The sequence below is a fragment of the Nipponia nippon genome, unplaced genomic scaffold, assembly GCF_047370975.1.
Source record: "Nipponia nippon isolate SJK-2023a ecotype South Korea unplaced genomic scaffold, ASM4737097v1 scaffold_8, whole genome shotgun sequence".
NCBI lineage: Eukaryota > Metazoa > Chordata > Aves > Pelecaniformes > Threskiornithidae > Nipponia > Nipponia nippon.
This window is the reverse complement of record NW_028262402.1, coordinates 50,152,357-50,170,693: the sequence shown is the minus strand read 5'-3', so window position 1 is coordinate 50,170,693 and position 18,337 is coordinate 50,152,357. Positions and strand designations below refer to the sequence as shown.

General features: G+C 39.4%; 1 protein-coding gene across 2 annotated transcripts in view; it reads right to left on the bottom strand.

Annotated features, from left to right (window-relative positions):
• SV2C (synaptic vesicle glycoprotein 2C) overlaps nucleotides 1-18,337 on the bottom strand; it is a 119,772-nt gene that overhangs the window by 89,106 nt on the left and 12,329 nt on the right. For both annotated transcript variants that reach the window (XM_087742235.1, XM_087742237.1), the window contains exon 2: nucleotides 351-1,054. In XM_087742235.1, the coding sequence (XP_087598361.1) occupies nucleotides 351-930 (580 nt within the window). In that variant the 5' untranslated portion in view covers nucleotides 931-1,054. The remainder of the gene's footprint in view (nucleotides 1-350; nucleotides 1,055-18,337) is intronic.

The following is an 18,337-nucleotide window of genomic DNA, read 5'->3' as shown; positions in this document are numbered from 1 at the left end:
AACTCCAATACTCCAATTGTGGTTTGGTTTTCTTTCTTTTTAAATTAGTTCATCTGGATGTCTACTCTTGCATATGAGAACAAAATGTATCCCTCTCAAGTTATACTGTGCCGTCTTCCACTTTAGTGATTTATTTATACTTACTGACTGAAAAGGAAAATAATTATCTAAAAAACAAAATTATAATCTTCATTAAATCCATATTAGCCATTAATGCACTTTGTGGCTAGCTTATTTATATTCAATACCAACATATTCTTATATAAGCATTGGTGTTGACAAATACATACTTAGGCGTACTGTAAGCAACACTTGTAATAGCACAAAGACAGATCAAAGACTTCACTCACCAAGCCATCCTGATCCAGAATTGGGTATACACATATCTGTTTCAGCACTGGGCAACACAAATCCAACTACAAAAACTTCAACCCCATCAGCCATTAGGGCCATTCCCAACACAAAGAAGAGGGCCCACTGGAAACGACCATGGCCGCATTCTTGTATTATCAGTTCATACTGCTGTGCTAGCTCTTCTTCATCAGCTTTCCTCTCTGTTTCCAGTTCACGACGATCCTTATATTCATCACGTATAGGCTGACCTAAGGCCACCATGCCATCCTTGCCCTGCCCCATGTTGGGGATTCCCTGATACTCCCCTTCATAAATTTCATCATCCTCATCATGTCCTTCAGTTGCTTCACTTGATCCTTCATCGTCATTAGCTTCTACACCATAATTTCCTCCTTGAACATAGTAATCATCGTCATCTTCCTCATCCTGGAATCGGCTGTAGGACCTCTGTGTGTAGCCATCCTGAGCTTTGTCAACAGCTTTATTCACTTTTTTCACCGCTTGCCTCTTCACCTCTTTGGCAATATCTTTTGCCCCTTTCACTAATGAAGTCCTATCTTTGTATGTTTCCTCCATCTTGTATCAAAGAAGGATTGCTGTTAGGTCGCAAAGGGACCTGCTGAATACAATGTAGAATATCTATTGCTTGTTGGATATCAGTAGAAAAAGCCCAAGTACATGTGAAGCTGTAATATTCAACCTGCAAAATATGAGAGAAAAAGGTTTATATGTTGCTCCTTCTTAGCTGCTTCTTTACACTGATATGGTACCATACCAATCTTCATTTAAGCACTGGCCACCACAGGTCAGGGGTTCAAATACACAAACTTGGATTTTCTTCAGACATGCAAATATGCCAGATTACAAGGAAAATAGTCTGAAGAGAAATCTAATATCAATACCACTTTTCAGAATGAAATTCATTACAGTCTAGTCTTTCAATGGCTACCAGGTTTTATTCTGAAAGAAAACAAGCAATTCCATGCACCATACATCATATTTACTCTGGCTGCAGTGTCCTTCCCCATTTGAACGCCCTGCTATGTAATAAAAGGCTACAAATATTAGCTTTTCTCTCAGTGAGTTACCATGGAATATCTGTCCTTTGTCCCACTTCCCACTTATACAAATCTTGTAAGAAGTTAATATTCCTGAGATCTGTACTGGTCTCTCAAAGCTGACTGACCTTGGCCAATGCATTCACAGTGCATTCACACTGAGGCTTAGCAGTATGTAGTCCCACCCTAAAAAAATCAGCGCAAGGAGCTGGGCGTATGGAAATGGTGGCACTTTCACATTTCAGAAATTTCCAATACCTAAATCATGGACAGACACATCCCTCTCTCTCCTGTCCATGGTGACAATAGAGGCAGCCTGGAGCAACTGTATAGCATCCGCTGATTCACCTCAGAGTGCGTTAGTCCAGCATGAGCTCATGCCAATCAGCTGTGTGAAAGCACCAAGACATTTTGTCCCAGTCCCTGCTGTACCTTTACATCTCTTCCTTTATGCAGCCCCAGATCACAAATGCAGACACAATGAGTCAAGAGCAGCTTGCTTATTTGTCCAAAGACTAAGCATTCCCTTCTTTTCTGGGCAGTTTTCAGGCATATCGGCAAGGCAATTTGCTCATCACATATCTGCACGATCACTAGGGGTAGTAGAAAGAAATGGCAGCAGTGTGCAAGCAGAGGGAGGGAAGAAATGCAGGATCCTCTTGTTGGCAACAGTCCATAGTTAGAACAGCTGAAATCAACTCCAAAACTGCACCATTACTCCTGTGTCTAAAGCTAAGGCAGGATGAATCCCGGCACTGCAACAGGATTGCAAAATCCTCACCTCTGGGAGAAAGCAAGCTAAAATTTCTGTAGCAGTGGTTCCAAGAAAACACTGCCTGCTTCCAGCTTGGAGAAAGGGTTATTTTTAACCATGATCATTTTAATGATCAATTTTCCAGCATAACCTCAGAAAAAGCTGCAGTAGCACAACTATGGAGGCAGTGAGATGTAATGCAGGAGTAAGAACAAATGGCTGGAAATTTCTGAAGCAACTCCTATTCCCCTTGCTAAAGTAGTGTGAACTTCATGGGAGAAGATTAGGGTAGTGCTTTGAGAAGCTGTCCTTTACTCATTCAGTTGTAAACATGGTCCCCAGAAGTATATTCAAGACATCAATTTTAAGACTGATACTGTTTTGAGGGATAGGAAGAATCACAGATTGTATTAGATAAACTAAGGACATGATGTACCTCTGATAAAAGAAAACCAACCCTAAAATCACACAGACATGCAGTTAATATGACTTAAGAAGCTAAAAGATAATTCCCTGGCTTTTTTTGTAGAGACTATAGAAATACACGTATAGTGGAAAATATCTTTATTTTTAGTCCCTTCCTGTAGATTAATTTCATACACTCTGAATGTTTCTCAAAGAAATCAGATGTGATGGCACTATTCAACTATTCAGTGCAAACTGAAGCATTTACTGAAAGAGAAATGCAGACTTAAAAAAGCCAGGATGTAATATTTATGATTGCAAACTGTAGCCTGATTTTAGGTACATGACGATCCTTCTAAGTAGGTCACCCTGCTAAATATTTTAGGCTAAGGAAGTTTCTCTAATTACAGCTTTTCAGTTTTCAAGGCGCTCCTTAGAAGTTATTCTTTATGTACTTAATTCGGCATCTGATCCTTACTGTTACTTGTGTGTGACTACAGTATCTACTAGCTGTTATTGAACATGCAATGCATAAAAACATTCAGTGGGTCTGCTGTAGCCTTCTCCAAATACTTTCAAGAACTTAGTGAACTCCTAACAGGTACTATTCTGAGGGTTAATGATTACAAAGTGTTCCTAGATTTTGACCATTTGAGATTATTTTATAGTGCACACGCACGCTATTTAACCTAAATTCTGAATTCCTCTAATTAGATTACTGGTTGTATTTTTTTTTCCCCCCAGTGAGTACAGTCTTCTTTTACGGATTTTTAGGTGTCAAATTCCATTTTACTGTAGGGTATGTCTATGGAGGGAAGACAGTAGGAGTTTAGGCATACTAAATGAACATAAGGTCTAAATGCCAACACTGGCAAAACTGTGCTTTGCACTCCTATAGTACACCTACCTCATGAGTCAGCAGACTCTAAAAACACAAATTTGCAAAAGCAACTGAGCTTATACTGTAGTTTATGATAGACCGGGTATGTCGACAAGGAATTACACCTGTTCAAACTCATTAACAGCATAACTGCCAGCAAAAACCTGCACATAGACCAAGCCAAATTTCTGAAAGATGTACTGAGTATGAAATGGGAAATTTCTCTTTGTCTTCCCTAAGTTTCCAAGCAGCCCACCTAATTTGAACACTGTTCCTTTAAACAACTTTGGTTTCTCAATGAACTGAAATCCCTGCCTTAAGAGTGACAAGTACAAAGAGGAATTATTTACAGCCTATACATGATAGCTCCCCACCCTTTTAATTATGTTGGACTGATTGACTACAAGTAAGCAAATGGAAAGTCTGAAAGAGTGAGGATTAATGACTACCTGAGTAGCATAAAGCAGCAAAAGCACAGATGAGAGTCTAGCCATATACTCGTTTTTGCCAACTGTCTTACCCAACAAGCCTGCTCACTTTCACTAAACACCACATTCCTATTCAACTCCTTTAATTAAAAAAAAAAAACAAACCAAAAAACAGGATAATAGTGATTTCACCTGAAATAAAAATGTTATGTCAAGAAATACCTACAATTTTTTTCCCAAAACACTCAAAGATGCATGCACAAAAAAAATAAAATTATTTGTTTGCTCTAATATTTATTCTTTTACGTTCCATTATATTCTCAGATTTCAGTATAGTTACCACTTAGTACATATTGTGCTACATCTGAAATAAACGTCAGACATTACGAACTAAATCAGTGAAGTCCCATGAAGGTGTAAATCTATGAGATGTCAGAAAACCCATTCCCACAAAGACTTACAATTTTGCTTAATGTAAGCCACGAGAAGATTCACTGAAGACTAGCAACACATGATATTAACTATATGTATATCTTCAGATAATAAATTTTTCAGAATAGACCTGGAAGTCACACTGAAATGGACCTATGGCATTTCAGATACACTTAGGGACCTAGTACAGCATCTTTCCTGCTTTTCTTTTGAAACTGTAATTCTTTTTCAAAGAAAAAGAAAATACTAGAAACCATTTCTTATTTAAGTTGATGCCTTTCAAAATGCACATTACCCAACATTTTGATTCTGGTTTGATTTCTGCTTTCCTACCTTTGCTTTTTATTATCAATGACCTTTGCACGGATACAAGTGTTTTGTTTCTTCTGAGTTTATCTGTTGCTCCAAGTTAGTCTTCATCTGAAGATATAATCTTCTGTTAGATCATAACTACTTCCAATTATACTACTCTGATGTATCCAATGATTTTATTTCCGGGTGAAATATAGGCACCTGAACTATATAAACTCACAAACAGAAGATACTTTTTTCTTTAATGTGCTCTCAGTTATAAAAAAAAGGATATGAAAAAATAGAAAAGTATTCTGCATTGCTGTGTCATGACAAAGAACAATGGTATTCAAATTTTACTAAAGTTCTCCAACAATTTTTACATGGTGCAGTTCAAATAACACAAAGGATGCAATCCTACAAGGCACCACAGACCTGAGCCATATGCAGAGGTACAACCCATGTTGAATTTACTGGGATATCAGCAACCGTCCTCCCCATCTCTTCATGCACAAAACTGTTTTAGAAGAGCTGCTCTTTTATTGTTCCAGGACAGTACTTGCTTCAGTATGGCCTGATAAAGGATAGATACCTCAATAAAAGGTATTTATTTAAAGCAGTATTATATATATTTATTTATAGAGGTATTTATTTACTTATAATGTATAAGAGCCAGCACCAAAACTGGTGAGAGCGGGATTCTTTTTGGGTAATGTTAGTAGACTACAAGACAAGCTTCTATAGTCAAAGCAAATTTTCTTTCTCTCATGTCGAGGCTCACACTCAGGCTGCAACTCTTCTATCTTGGGCTGCAGTTGACAAAGCCGTGTAAGTCACTGTGAGGCTGCAGTGCCACCAACAGTAGCAGTCCCCAACCCTCTCCCAGTTCAGATGGCATTCTCACCACTTGTCCTGTACCAGCACTTTTCACTATTCATCCTCAGTGCAGCCACAAAACACGTACACAAGATAAGCCTGGGAATTCATTAGTCTAGTACGTATCAAAGAGCATGAGCTCAGCAGAGACAGGGGTTTCATGGTACACTGCCATGTCTCCCTTCCCCTTTTATTCCTTTCCTTCCTCATTAAACCAGCAGAGATAATTGTTTCTCTCTCTGCACTATATACTCTACCTGCCCAGCTTCTCTTAAACTATTTAACTAATTTACCTAATTAGAATAAAACCAGAGGAACTGCTTTTAACTTGTTTTTGCTTGAAATTTGATAACCTGTATCAGAAAAAAAAGGGACATTTTTGCCCAAAAGCGTGTTCATTTTTTCTGTGTACATCCACCATTAACAAAAAATACTATTGTTAACTGCCTCTCAGGGCCTTAAAGTATCACCGAAACCAAATAACTCTACTAATTCTTTTCTCACGGTACTTTTGATTACAGGCCTAATTTTTCCTCGCTTACAGCTGGAGATATAAGCACAGAAACAGGATCTGCAAAAGCTCTGCTTAAAGCAGTACAAACCCAAAAAAGCTAATGGCACAATGAAATCAGACCAAATGCATATATAAGACAAATATGAAAAACTCTGTCCACTGAAAATCGGGAAATCTTAACTGAATCACCTGTGATAAATATCCAATAATACTGTAAAAATGAATTCTCCTTTAACCAAGGGAGCCAGAGTAGAAAATGATAGGTGCAAAGTTAGGAGGTGAGCCATTCTTCACTTCGTACTTGCACTAGATTGCTCCTCCCTGCATTACTTCTATGCGCTAAATATCTTTCAAAGAATATCCTGAAGGAGGGTGCCACAAGGCCGATAAGTTTTATGAGCACCACCATGCTTTTAAACAGTGACGCAGGTGTGTCTAATTCAGCCGGCTGTCATTAAATACACACAGGCTTCTAAACCCCTCTGATCCGCAGTTCCACCTAAGGTCACAATCTGGACTGAGGATTCCTCTGTGGTCCACTCTCTCTTATTAAGCTCTTTTCACACTTTCTTTTGACCTACAAAATAGCTTTATTACTGACAGCAAGGGAAGATGCTATCTACTCTCTGGTTGTAATACTTACCAACCCATCTAATTCCTTTTGTAGTAGATTCAGCTCAATGTCCGCCCTGTAACAGTAGGGCTACACAATGTTAGAAAACTGAAATAGTTGTATCTATTAATTAAATTATAGCAGTAAAACTGTAAAGACTCTACAGTAGAGTGATTCTTTCAAATTTTTTTAATCAAAAACTTACTTTTCTAGGAAAAGGTGATTGAACAAAAAATAAGACATACTTTGAAATTTCTTGTTATCTTTTACACAGTAAACTAATAACAGAGAATAGCACATACAAAGAAAATAACTTTACTAATAAGTTTTTTGAAAATCTAATACTAATTACTTGCTTTGCCTTATTGTACTTAAATACCAGAGTTTAAATTGCTTTTGTTGGTTTTGCAATCAGTCTGATCACTATCTGGCTACTTGAAGATACTACTTGTTGTTTTTACATGGCAAACACTGAAAAATTTGTTCTCATTAAAGGCAAAGCAGGACCGTTAGAATGCTCTTCCAACATTGTGGTTTTAATTTGCACTTTTGCACTTTGAACACTCTTTCATGCTTCCTGTGGACCCCTTAAATGAGCATTTCCAGGATCTGTGTTGAGTGGTGGTTACTAAATGCATCAACTTGTTCAATAAGTATTGACAAGAATCAAGCAAGGAGAAATTTCAGCCAGACTGGATGCCATAAACTAAGTCTCTTCAGTGAAAGTTAATGAGATTGCATGCTGTACCCACACTACCTGCAATGACTACCCAAATCTTGGGGAAGTTGAAATGTCATTATTTTCTAAACCTTCACTTTAACCAAACATATTTAAACTTTTTTCTGCACTTTTCAGACTGTCACAGTAAAAGAAAATTGTATTTTCCGCTGGAGCTGAGTGCTATCCCCCTTCTCATACCTACTTCTCATGAAAATTCACTTTCTTCATCAGAGTATGAGCGTCCAACGTGTTTTGTGCTTTTCAGTTGTCAGAATCACAGTGAAAACAATTATTCTGCACTTCAATAGTGAGGGAATAGCACAAAGCAGGTGGACAAGCACATTTTCATTGCTCAACACTGACAATCAAAAAAACTGTACCAAAATCACACCAATCAGCACTTTCTTTCATGTATCTGCCATGGTCATGTTTGCTGCTGCACAGAAAGCAGACAAGAGTCTCCTGTGAAAGTAAAGGCCCACCAGCTGTCAAGAATGGCTCAAGGTCAAAAGAAGACAGAAAAATAATTCCCCTTACAAGGGAGAAGACAGATAAAAAACCTGGGGATAAATATCTAGAAAAATGTACTTTAAAAGTGCCGAGACTGAAGTGAAGTTCTAAGAACAGTAGCCAAGGAGTCCTACCCTGGAAGAAAAACAATAAAATAATGCATTGTAGAAAGTCTCCAGGAAATAAAAGCTGCAAATGCAACAGGATGAGCCTCAACCACTCAAGCAGCCATTTCTGGAATTACTCTGCACAAATCTGTGATGCACAGGTACTATGAAACAGCCACCGTACAAATACTAGACTGACAGATGCCACAGAACAGCTCTGGAGCTTAGGCAAAACACAGGAAGGTTGAAGGGCATCTGGTAGGGCAAGCTGTATAACAAGCTGGAATTAAGCACCTTTTGTTTCTTCCTGGAATAGAACAGGCAAGCGTTCTTTACATTTCAGGAGGAAATACAGGGTCGCAGTCTCAGCTCCCACTGGGAAAAACTTTCTGAAAAGAATCGGCTTTCTATGCTGCCAGCTTTCTGCTGGGGAATGTCATCCCTGCACCCTGCAGAACTGGAGTCCCGAAACTCTTCTCAGTTCTGAGCTAATACAGTCTGCCAGCTCCCTCCTTCTCTGCTGCTGGTTTATATTGGCCTCCTCATGGGGAATCAGCTGTTGCAGCCAATAAACCTTGGTAAGAGAGCAGTGTTTTCTTGGCATAATGTTAAAAGATACTTTAACACCCTGGTTTTTAACCCACGTTGCCTTCCAGGCATTTTGCTATTCACTCAAAGCAAATAGTCTTTCTTTTTTATCTTTAACACCTGTTGCTTTTTATTGTTTGTAACAGGACATGAAAAGCTGGAAAACAAAATCCTTTTCTAGAATTCCATAGTTCTAATTTCCTAAATATTTTATTTTGTTACATTTTCAGCATGGCAACAGCAGAACTTGCTACTTCAACTTTATTTCTGTGTTTCAAAAGCTCGACATCACACTGATGCTAGTTCTGAGAATCCCAAGCACTCATGTTAACCTGTTCCTCCTTCAGTGGAAGTTGTTTGCATTGTCTCTCCTGAGCAAAAAAAAGTGACAAGCTATATATAGTACTTTCTCTGACTGAAAGCCCGTTTCCTCATTGGCATTCAGCCAGCATCCTTGCCAAAATATCTTGTGAAAATAGATGAATAATAATAACAGGAATGACATAGTAAGCTTTTTGGTGAGGGACTGCTTCAGCTGTGGGAATCTGAGAAGAAACTGAGCATTCATCAATTTCACCTAAATAGCGAGGGGAAAAAAGGAATAATTCCAGGTGTACAGTAAGATGAAATGAGTCTGGGTGGAGAACAAAAAATACATCAATGAGTCTAGATAAAAAAAAATTAATTCATGCATATATGTATAGATAGGTATATCTCTATTAACATACACTTATAATTTATACATATTTATATATTATGTATACATATGCATATATATAATTAAATGCTTCACTATAAACAAATCATTAATAACAACTAACTTTGGATGGGAAGAATTCACAAGTTCAATAAAAAAAGAAACATTTGTGCTTGGTGGCTGCATTAGGTTTGCATGGCAAGATTTTGGTAGCGGGGGGCTACAGGAGTGGCTTCTGTGAGAAGCTGCTAGAAGCTTCCCCCATGTCCAGTAGAGCCAATGCCAGCCGGGTCAAAGACGGACTTACCGCTGGCCAAGGCCAAGCCCATCAGCGATGGTGGTAGCAGCTCTGTGAGAACATATTTAAGAAGGGGAAATAGCAGCCAGAGAGAGGAGTGAGAATATGTGAGAGAAACAACTCTGCAGACACCAAGGCCAGTGAAGAAGGAGGAGCAGGAGGTGCTCCAGGCACCAGAGCAGAGATTCCCCTGCAGCCTGTGGTGAAGACCATGGTGAGGCAGGCTGTCCCCCTGCAGCCCATGGAGGTCCATGGTGGAGCAGATATCCACCTGCAGCCTGTGGAGGAATCCATGCCAGAGCAGGTGGATGCCCGAAGGAGGCTCTGACCCTGTAGAGAGCCCATGCTGGAGCAGGCTCCTGGCAGGACATGGGACCCCGTGGAGAGAGGAGCCCACACTGGAGCAGTCTGTTCCTGAAGGACTGCACCCCGTGGAAGGGACCTATGCTGGAGCAGTTTGTGGAGAACTGCAGCCCATGGGAGGGACCCCACACTGGAGCGGGGGAAAAGTGTGAGGAGTCCCCCCCTGAAGAGGAAGGAGTGGCAGAGACAACATGTGATGAACTGACCGCAACCCTCACTCCCCGTCCCCCTGTGCCGCTCAGGGGAAAGAAGTAGAGAAAATTGGGAGTGAAGTTGAGCCCAGGAAGAAGGGAGAGGGGGGAGGAAGGTGTTTTAAGATTTAGTTTTTATTTCTCATTATCCTACTCTGATTTCATTGCTAATAAATTAAATTAATTTCCCCGAGTTGAGTCTGTTTTGCCTGTGATGGTAATTGGTGAGTGATCTCCCCCTGTCCTTATCTTGACCCATGAGCCTTTCGTTTTATTTTCTCTCCCCTGTCTGGCTGAGGAGGGGGAGTGATAGAGCGGCTTTGGTGGGTACCTGGTGTCCAGCCAGGGTCAACCCACCACAGTGGCATAGACTGGTTTGTTATTCCACTAATGCTAGAAAGCAATGAAGGAAATGAACAAAGGAAGCATCAAAGCATTCTCTGATAACTATTTTAATATAGAGGCATATTATTGCTATATCTCATTAAGCTGGTTACACCAAAACGCAAATTTAAGATGGGGAATGTATTCGCTGAATTAAATCAATATTTACATAGGTTAGATTTAAGACACGTCATTAAGTCTGCAAAAATGGACCTGAGGGTCCAGGTGAATAACAGGCTGAACACAAACCTGCAGAGCACCCTTTCCCCCATGACAGATGGGTCACATCCTAGGTTGCTTTACCAGGATTGCTACCTGCTGGCTGAAGGGACTTTTTCCCCTCTACCTGTGCAGCCACACCTCTACTACCACGTCCTATTTCAGCCCCCTCATCACCACCACAATCTAAAAAAGACAATGACAAACTGGAGAGGGAGAGGTGGTTAGAGGCCTGGGATGCCTGATACACGAGGAGAGGGAGCTGTGCCTGCTCAGTCTCCAGAGGAGGCAGCTTAAGGAGGAATCTAATCACCATATTCCGTCATCTAATGAGGGATTATAGAGACAATGGGGTCAGGTTCTTTTCAGAGGTAAAGAACAAAAAGAAAAGAGTAAACAGCTGAAAGCTGCAGCAAGGGGAATTCTAGCCAGTTCTAAGGAAGAAATTCTTCATAGTGGGGCTGGAATGGCTGCACAGAGGAGCTCTAGGGTCCCCACCCTTGGAGGTGTTCAAAGCTCAACTGGACAGGACTCTGAGCTACCTAAGTCCAGGTTTGAGACTAGATGACCTCCAGAGGTCCTTCCCCACCTAAATTATTCTATTATTCTAATACTTTTTTTTTAAATGCAATTGTCCTGTATTAAATGAAGAGCTCTTTTTTATAAATGAGAATTAAGTGTCAAGTGCTGAATATGACAATGTACAAATATATCTTTCACAGAATAACTGAAAAGGTTCAGAATCCAGTCTGGAAAATGAGAGAGAGAGAGAGGGACACCTCAGCAGACTCTGGAGGACAGGTGGCATACACACACGCAACTCAATGGTTAGCTAAAACTGGTTAAACAATCATTGCCCATATGAGAAAAGGAAAACAGTCTTCTGTTTTCATACAAATTTGATCTTGGAGAAGCATTTGGCAAAGATGTCAGACCTGAACAATAATTAAATATGGATCAGGTATTTGTCACGTCCCTGTCACGTGCCATAAATATGCCAACATTTTTATGATTTTGCTGTAGTTCAAAAGGTCTGATCTCTAGTGATTTTGAAACGCAAAAAAATGTCACTTTGGTGAATGGGCCTGCTATTTTTGCTCTGTTTTGAAAAGCAAAACTAGATGACATATAGCCTTTATGTTTCTTGTTGCAAATGAATTAGGACATACAGGAAATATATAACAAATGCTTTAGACTATAAATGTTAAAAAGCACAAGAATTTACCTTTAGACAAGTACCTTAGATAAACTACACAGGCAAGGTATTTAATAATTTTCTCCTTCCTGCTTTGAAATAGTGGCAATTGAAGCACAGAAAAGTTAGGTCACTTGCCCAACTTGACATGGGCAGGTATCAAAACAGGTCTCAAAATTATTATTTTGTAATTTCAACACATTGATCTTTGAATTGTAGATAATTTCTTCCTTGTGTATTTCCATAAACTCACTATGTCTAAGAGAAAACAACTCAAAAAAATCCAAACTCAAAATAGAAAGCTGCCTACCTACAGAAGTAAAAGCGGTGCATGTCAGGTACAGATCATTATGCAGAATAAGGCAATACAGAGTTGATAAGAAGTGCACTTGCACATAAGAACAATGACTTTCAGAGTCTGTGACATGGAAATTCATCATATGGGAACTCAGCTATAATCAGGAATGACAGGAAGAACATTCATAGAGAGCTGTAACAAAAACAGTCTGATAATACGCAGATAACAGGTACCTTGGCAAAATGTATTTTCAGTGCTTTCAAAATAGATTTATAAATAGCAAAAAAAATTTCCTGCATATTTAAGTAGGAACTAAATTTAAAAGCATTATGTAGTTTCACTTTATTTTTCATTCTGGACTAAGTAAACATTCATGACATGTCTTAATACATGTTGGAATCTCATATAAAGAGGAAGGAGGTTAATGAACAGATTACTGTATTTTAAAAGTAGCCGGCAAACCTAAATTCATCTCAAACATTTTTGTACAAGTACAACCAAGACTGCTTCGTTCCTTCTTGCAAACAAAGTGATTTGGTTTTACATCCACCTTAGCTTTTCTCTGTTATTCTTAAACAACAGGGTACTTTCTAAATTATTTTGCTGAAAAAACTGTACTGTGTGTGTATTCCAGATGATGCACACCAATCTTTTCTATTTCATCCTGTTCCTTTAGGGTTTTCCTAGGACTGTTTTCTGCACTGTGCCAGATACAGTGGTTTTACTGGAAGCCTGTGATTACAGTAATGTATCCCTCTGCTTCAGACATACCTTGGCTATTAAAGATTATGGAACATGATATCCAAATAAAGCGCTAGTTCTGCTGCATTAAAAAAAGTGATTCCGCACACTCATAAAGTCTTACCTCTCCCTCGGGTTTTTAACAGTTTCAGGTGGAAATTACTTTTTTCATAATTAAGGCTGACTCATTGTCTTCCAGGCCTTAACTGGTTAAGAAAGGAAATTCTAACCTCCCCAAAAATAAATGCTGCTGCTAAAAATCCAATTGCATTTTTTTTAAGGCTGCACTGACTTATAATTGTACAAATTGTTTATACAGTTTTATTCCACACTGGAAAACAAAGACTTCTTAAAGATTCCCATAAACTCAGGTTTTAGCCATATTCAAACTGCAACATTTGCTGACAACACATTTAATTAGGTCTCTTCAGTTTGTTAACCTGAATTACACTATTATTGCGAGTTGCACAGTGCACATGTGCCTTAGCACATGCAGTTTTTCAGCAAGTGTAAGAAAACTTCAGCCCTAAAGTAAATAAATCCAACTGGCTGCAGGTACGTGGCTTACATTAAATCACAAATTGAATATTTTAGTAGCTTTTATTTTATATATCTACTCGATTCACTAAACTTCAGAAGCCTTTATTTGGTAGATTTGATCAGATGAGAAGGGAGCACAGAAAGAGACTAAAATAATGAACTGATGAACAGAGTCTGTACTGAAAATGCAGCAGTCCCTAGCTTTTCAGATTCTGCAATTTAGACCTCTGACAAAATGGCATTTATCTGTATCTTGGAGTTCATTATGCAATCTGAGCACTACCTCAGTGTGGCTTTCTTCCCTTCGGTAGAATATGTAGAGGTGGGTAGCACAATTGAACAAACACAGTGCTCTGTCATTGAAAGCACAGAACAGGCAGCAAAATGAAGACAGAAGAGCTGGTGAACATTTTTTTTCAATTTCAGTAAGCTTCCTGCAGCTTATTTTGAAAACAACCTACTTGCCAACCTGAAAAAATGTTCTGCTGTGTTTGACTCTGCACAGCAACAAGGTGTGATGAGCTGAAACATCTCAGAAATAAATTCTGCCGTATGAAACCATTTCTATTTTATTTTAAAGCACAATGACACATGACAGCCTTTTTTCTCAGTGTGTGCTTTAAGGACATGGACAATTCTCCAATTCGCTGAGATCCTCAGTCTTCCCACTTATTCTTAGACTAATTCTTAGTCTGGTTCTTAAAACACTTAACACCCAACACTAAAGTTGACCATCTTCCTACAGTTCCCTGCTTTGAAATTATTTTTCGTTCTTCTCTCAGAGAGTTTTAATTCACTGTCAGGGCCCCAAGTGCCTCAATAGGCCTTAATCACCCTGACCAGCCTCACCTGGTACCCATCCCAGGCACTCACAGGCCCTGCCATGGACTTGAGCTCCCTTTAACCTCAGACCCGGATACCCCAGCTCTGCCTGAGCTACACTGGAGGGTATCTGTCTCCTATCCCCTGCTGTTCCTGAATCTCAGACTGGATTTCCCTAACTGGTCTTGGAAATAACACCGCCCCACCTTGCCTGATAAGTACCAGACCGTTGATGGAAAGCTGTTGCTCTTGTCATCTCTGCACACCCTGCCTGGGGACCATGCTTCATCAGCAAAGGTGCTGCCCTGCCTGCACTGCGGTCCCCCTCAGCTTCTGCTCTCTCTTCTCTCCTGGAGCAGTCTCACGGTTGCGGCTCCCTAGCAGTTCTCAGAAAGGCTGAAGCCTGAGCTTCAATAGAGCTCCCAGACCAGCAAGCAGAAGGTGTTTGTGTGAGGGGTCCAGATGAGGCTCACCAGGGCAAACAAGGTCTGTTGGGACACTTGGTGTCCTCACAGAGCCTGAGGGTATGTGCCTGACTTGCAGACTACCCTTAGGACTGCAAAAGCTCACTAAAAACAAATAGCGAGACTACTGCCAGCAGGCTGAAATTCTCTACACATGGCTCCTTACCTCCACTGGAAAATCTGAAGGCATCTCTAAACTCCAAAAGGTTGAAAACTGCTTTATCCATACAGAACAGTATACCCAAAACTATGAGGCTTGTTGTGACCAAAACTACCATCTAGAAGAGCTCTGGTAACAGCCAGAGAAAGATATACGTTGGAAAATGTGGCAATATTTTTCATTAGCAAGCACTGATTATAGCTGTTACCAGAATGGCTAGTAGAAAGCTCACTTCTGGCATATGTAGCAAGTCAAACAGACATTGGCTTAGTACTCCTTTCTGGCGAGATGTGGGTAGCACACACAGCATTTCAGCTGCCAAACTGCCAGTTTTAGCATCAAGGCTCTGTTATCTGTCTGTGATCTCATTTTTCTGTTCTGCTACAAGAAGCAGCAACACATTCTTCAAGTCTGAAGAGGCTGTTTGCAAGGGACATTAAGGGTGAACTTTTGGAATTGGATTAGAATTAATTAAAACACTCACACTGAAGCCAGTGGGATTTGGAATGAACATGACCCACCTTTTATGGAGCAATTATCTTCAGCAGTTTCCTAGGAGTGCATGCTAAGAACAGGTAAGAAACAACCAAAATTCTGCACAACTTTTAACATTAACTGGGATTATGGATTTATAGCAATTCATCATTTTTTACATCATGAGTGAATATGCAAGGAAGAAAACGTCATTGAAAGAAACCCTTGAAAGGATAGAAGGCTGAAAGAACAGGATCTTTGTTTATGCTGGTGTGCTTGGGGGCCACAGGTTTGATTTCCTGTGCTGCCACTCAAATAGCATATTAGAAATATTATCAAAGCAGGATCTGTTCTATCATATATAAAGACAGGAGTAGGAGCAATTAGACATTTTCTGGAGGAAGTGGTGTCAAAAGTCTTAAGTTGGTTGAGTCTTAGGTTTGGAGCACACTAAGAAAAACTGTAACCTCGCAGTCCTGAAGGGAGGATGACATACTACTGCTGCCAGTTGCTGAAATTGAATGTATGAATTCCTCTCCTTTCTTAATTCACCTTAGAAGGGTTTTCATGAAAAGGAACTGGAATAAAAACATGGGAAAAAAAGTCAGAATGATTCTTTACAGATTGAAAAATGAGCAATAGTTGCTTAATAATGAAAAAATCCCTGCTTCTTATTGTATGTCTTCCTGCTAAAAGAAGTACTTGTTTTTAATAGTAATGTGGACTGTAGCACATAGGAGCTACACAGTCATATTAATGGTTTTCTTCTAACCCCCAAGGTTCAATACGATTTGAAAAATCAAACCATTAAGAGAAAGAGAGTACACAGCAGCCTCATTTATTTTTTCATGTTACCTCCATGTTTTAAAAGATGGAATATTGGCTATGTTCAGAGCACTTGACAGTCAGGAAAGCAAAAAACATGTCAAGAATACATGTTACGAAATAAAAAGTATCTGGTAATTTCCTGAAGTCTAACCTCAGACTGGCTTATTCCCTAAAAACCATACACTCCCCAAGAAGTAAGAATTGCTCTAAGTTTTTAATGGGCTTAGTTTTACCTTTGCTAGACTTATAGCAACAATGTTCTTGCTCTCTGACACTGCAAAGGTCAATAAGGTACCATCTCAGCCCAGCTGTGTTCTGAAGTAATTTTCCTTGAATTTCTGTTTTCAACTTGAGTAATCATTATCCCTATTTTGCACTTTGGCTCTTTGATTGATATTGCCCTTGAAAAAACTAATCCTGGCTCTTCAGCAAGTAATCAAGTACAAAAGCCTGCATAATGGTACCACATTCACATGTGCTTTTTGTGTAACCGAAGACGTTGCTAGTAGTAGTGAATCAGGGAAGCAATGCCACATCAATAATGTCCCCGGAATGCCACAGATAAGGCAGACTGTCCCCTTATCGGCACCTCAATTGCACACACTCACAAAGCACGTTGACGGACCACTATTCACACTTGACAGGCTGTTCCAGTGGGTTCTCATTTACCCTCATGCCTGGGCAGCAAACTCTTTAAATGTTCCACCTTACTAATGGGCATTTATATGCATTTCCATTTTTTTCTCTTCAGGCTTGGCCTATTATTATCACTTTTCTTATTCAGAAGAAACATTAAGACTCCCCTTACCCACCCATGGTGGGGGTCCTGGATGAGTCATATCACATAATATTTTTGATTCAAGGACAGAAAATTATCTGTAGGCCACCAGTGCCAACTGACTAATAAGGGAAATGAGTCTTATGCCTCAAGCAGGTCTCTTGCCTATTCTGTGGCTGGGGGAGGATGAAGAGAGTATAAGAAGAAACAGCTCACTTGTGTGTGTGTAGAGGCATAGCTGCAAAGTAGGCAAAATAAACAACAAATTATGTCCCAGTAAAACACAGCAACGAAGCTCTAAAAGTAATTTTTCTTTTCTAGAAAAAAAAAAAAAACAGAAAAACAACCAGATGTCATAAATGTTTAAACTTAATAAGCAAAGCAATTTTAGAAAAGAAATTCTTGCTTCATCAGCCAATTAGTTCTCACCTAATAGCCTGCTTTTTAAAAGCATCACATTGTGGTGGCCTCAGGATACACATCACATTGATTAAGTGCTTAGTTCCTTCAATATATGTGTATCAGCTTTGACTGAAAACAGTTTTGCAGATTGTATAGCTGATGCAATGTTCAGTGCTTTGCACCTCTAGAGCAAGGGACAATCCCGTTAAGGACAGGCAGTTTCTAATTTAATCCAAAATTTCACAGGAAATTGAATCAGTATGGCTTTCTGTCCACTGCATGTGCTCTTCCTCTCCTGACCCCTCCACAACTTTCAGTGGCACAGTTCACATGCACAGTATGCAAACCTTGCGTTCTATGCTGTTATAGCACTGTTAAACCAGCAGGTAACAGGTTTTCTTAATTGTATTTTTAATGCTTACTTGGATCTTTTTAAAAACCTCAACATGTTTGCAAAGACCTTATGAAGTAAAGCAACATTTCCCTTTGTATCAGCCCTATTCCAGCTATGCCATACACTTGCTCAGAAAGTTGTATTGAACTAAAATAGCTTCCTAATTAAAAATGCACATTAGTAGAATATTAAAGACCAAAGGCATCACAGAATTATTACTTCCACTATTGTAAAATATTAAATAAAATTGAATTTAATATTTTAACAAAAGCCATAGTTTAAAGAAAGTTGCTGGCTTAGAGTTCAGCCAATGACAGAACACTTCTGCTCACAGAAATTAGTTTTCCCAGTCACAGGAGTGGAGGAAGGTGGTGTATTAGAACCTGTAGCTCACTCCTGTTACTAGATATTGAAATACAGACATACATAACGGCTTCCATTTATTTCATGTGTAAGAAGTACAATATGAAACCATTTCTCCCAACTAGGAAAAATACATTTTTACCCAATAACCAGAAATAAAATTGACCCAAAAGCACATTACACATTTAATAAAGA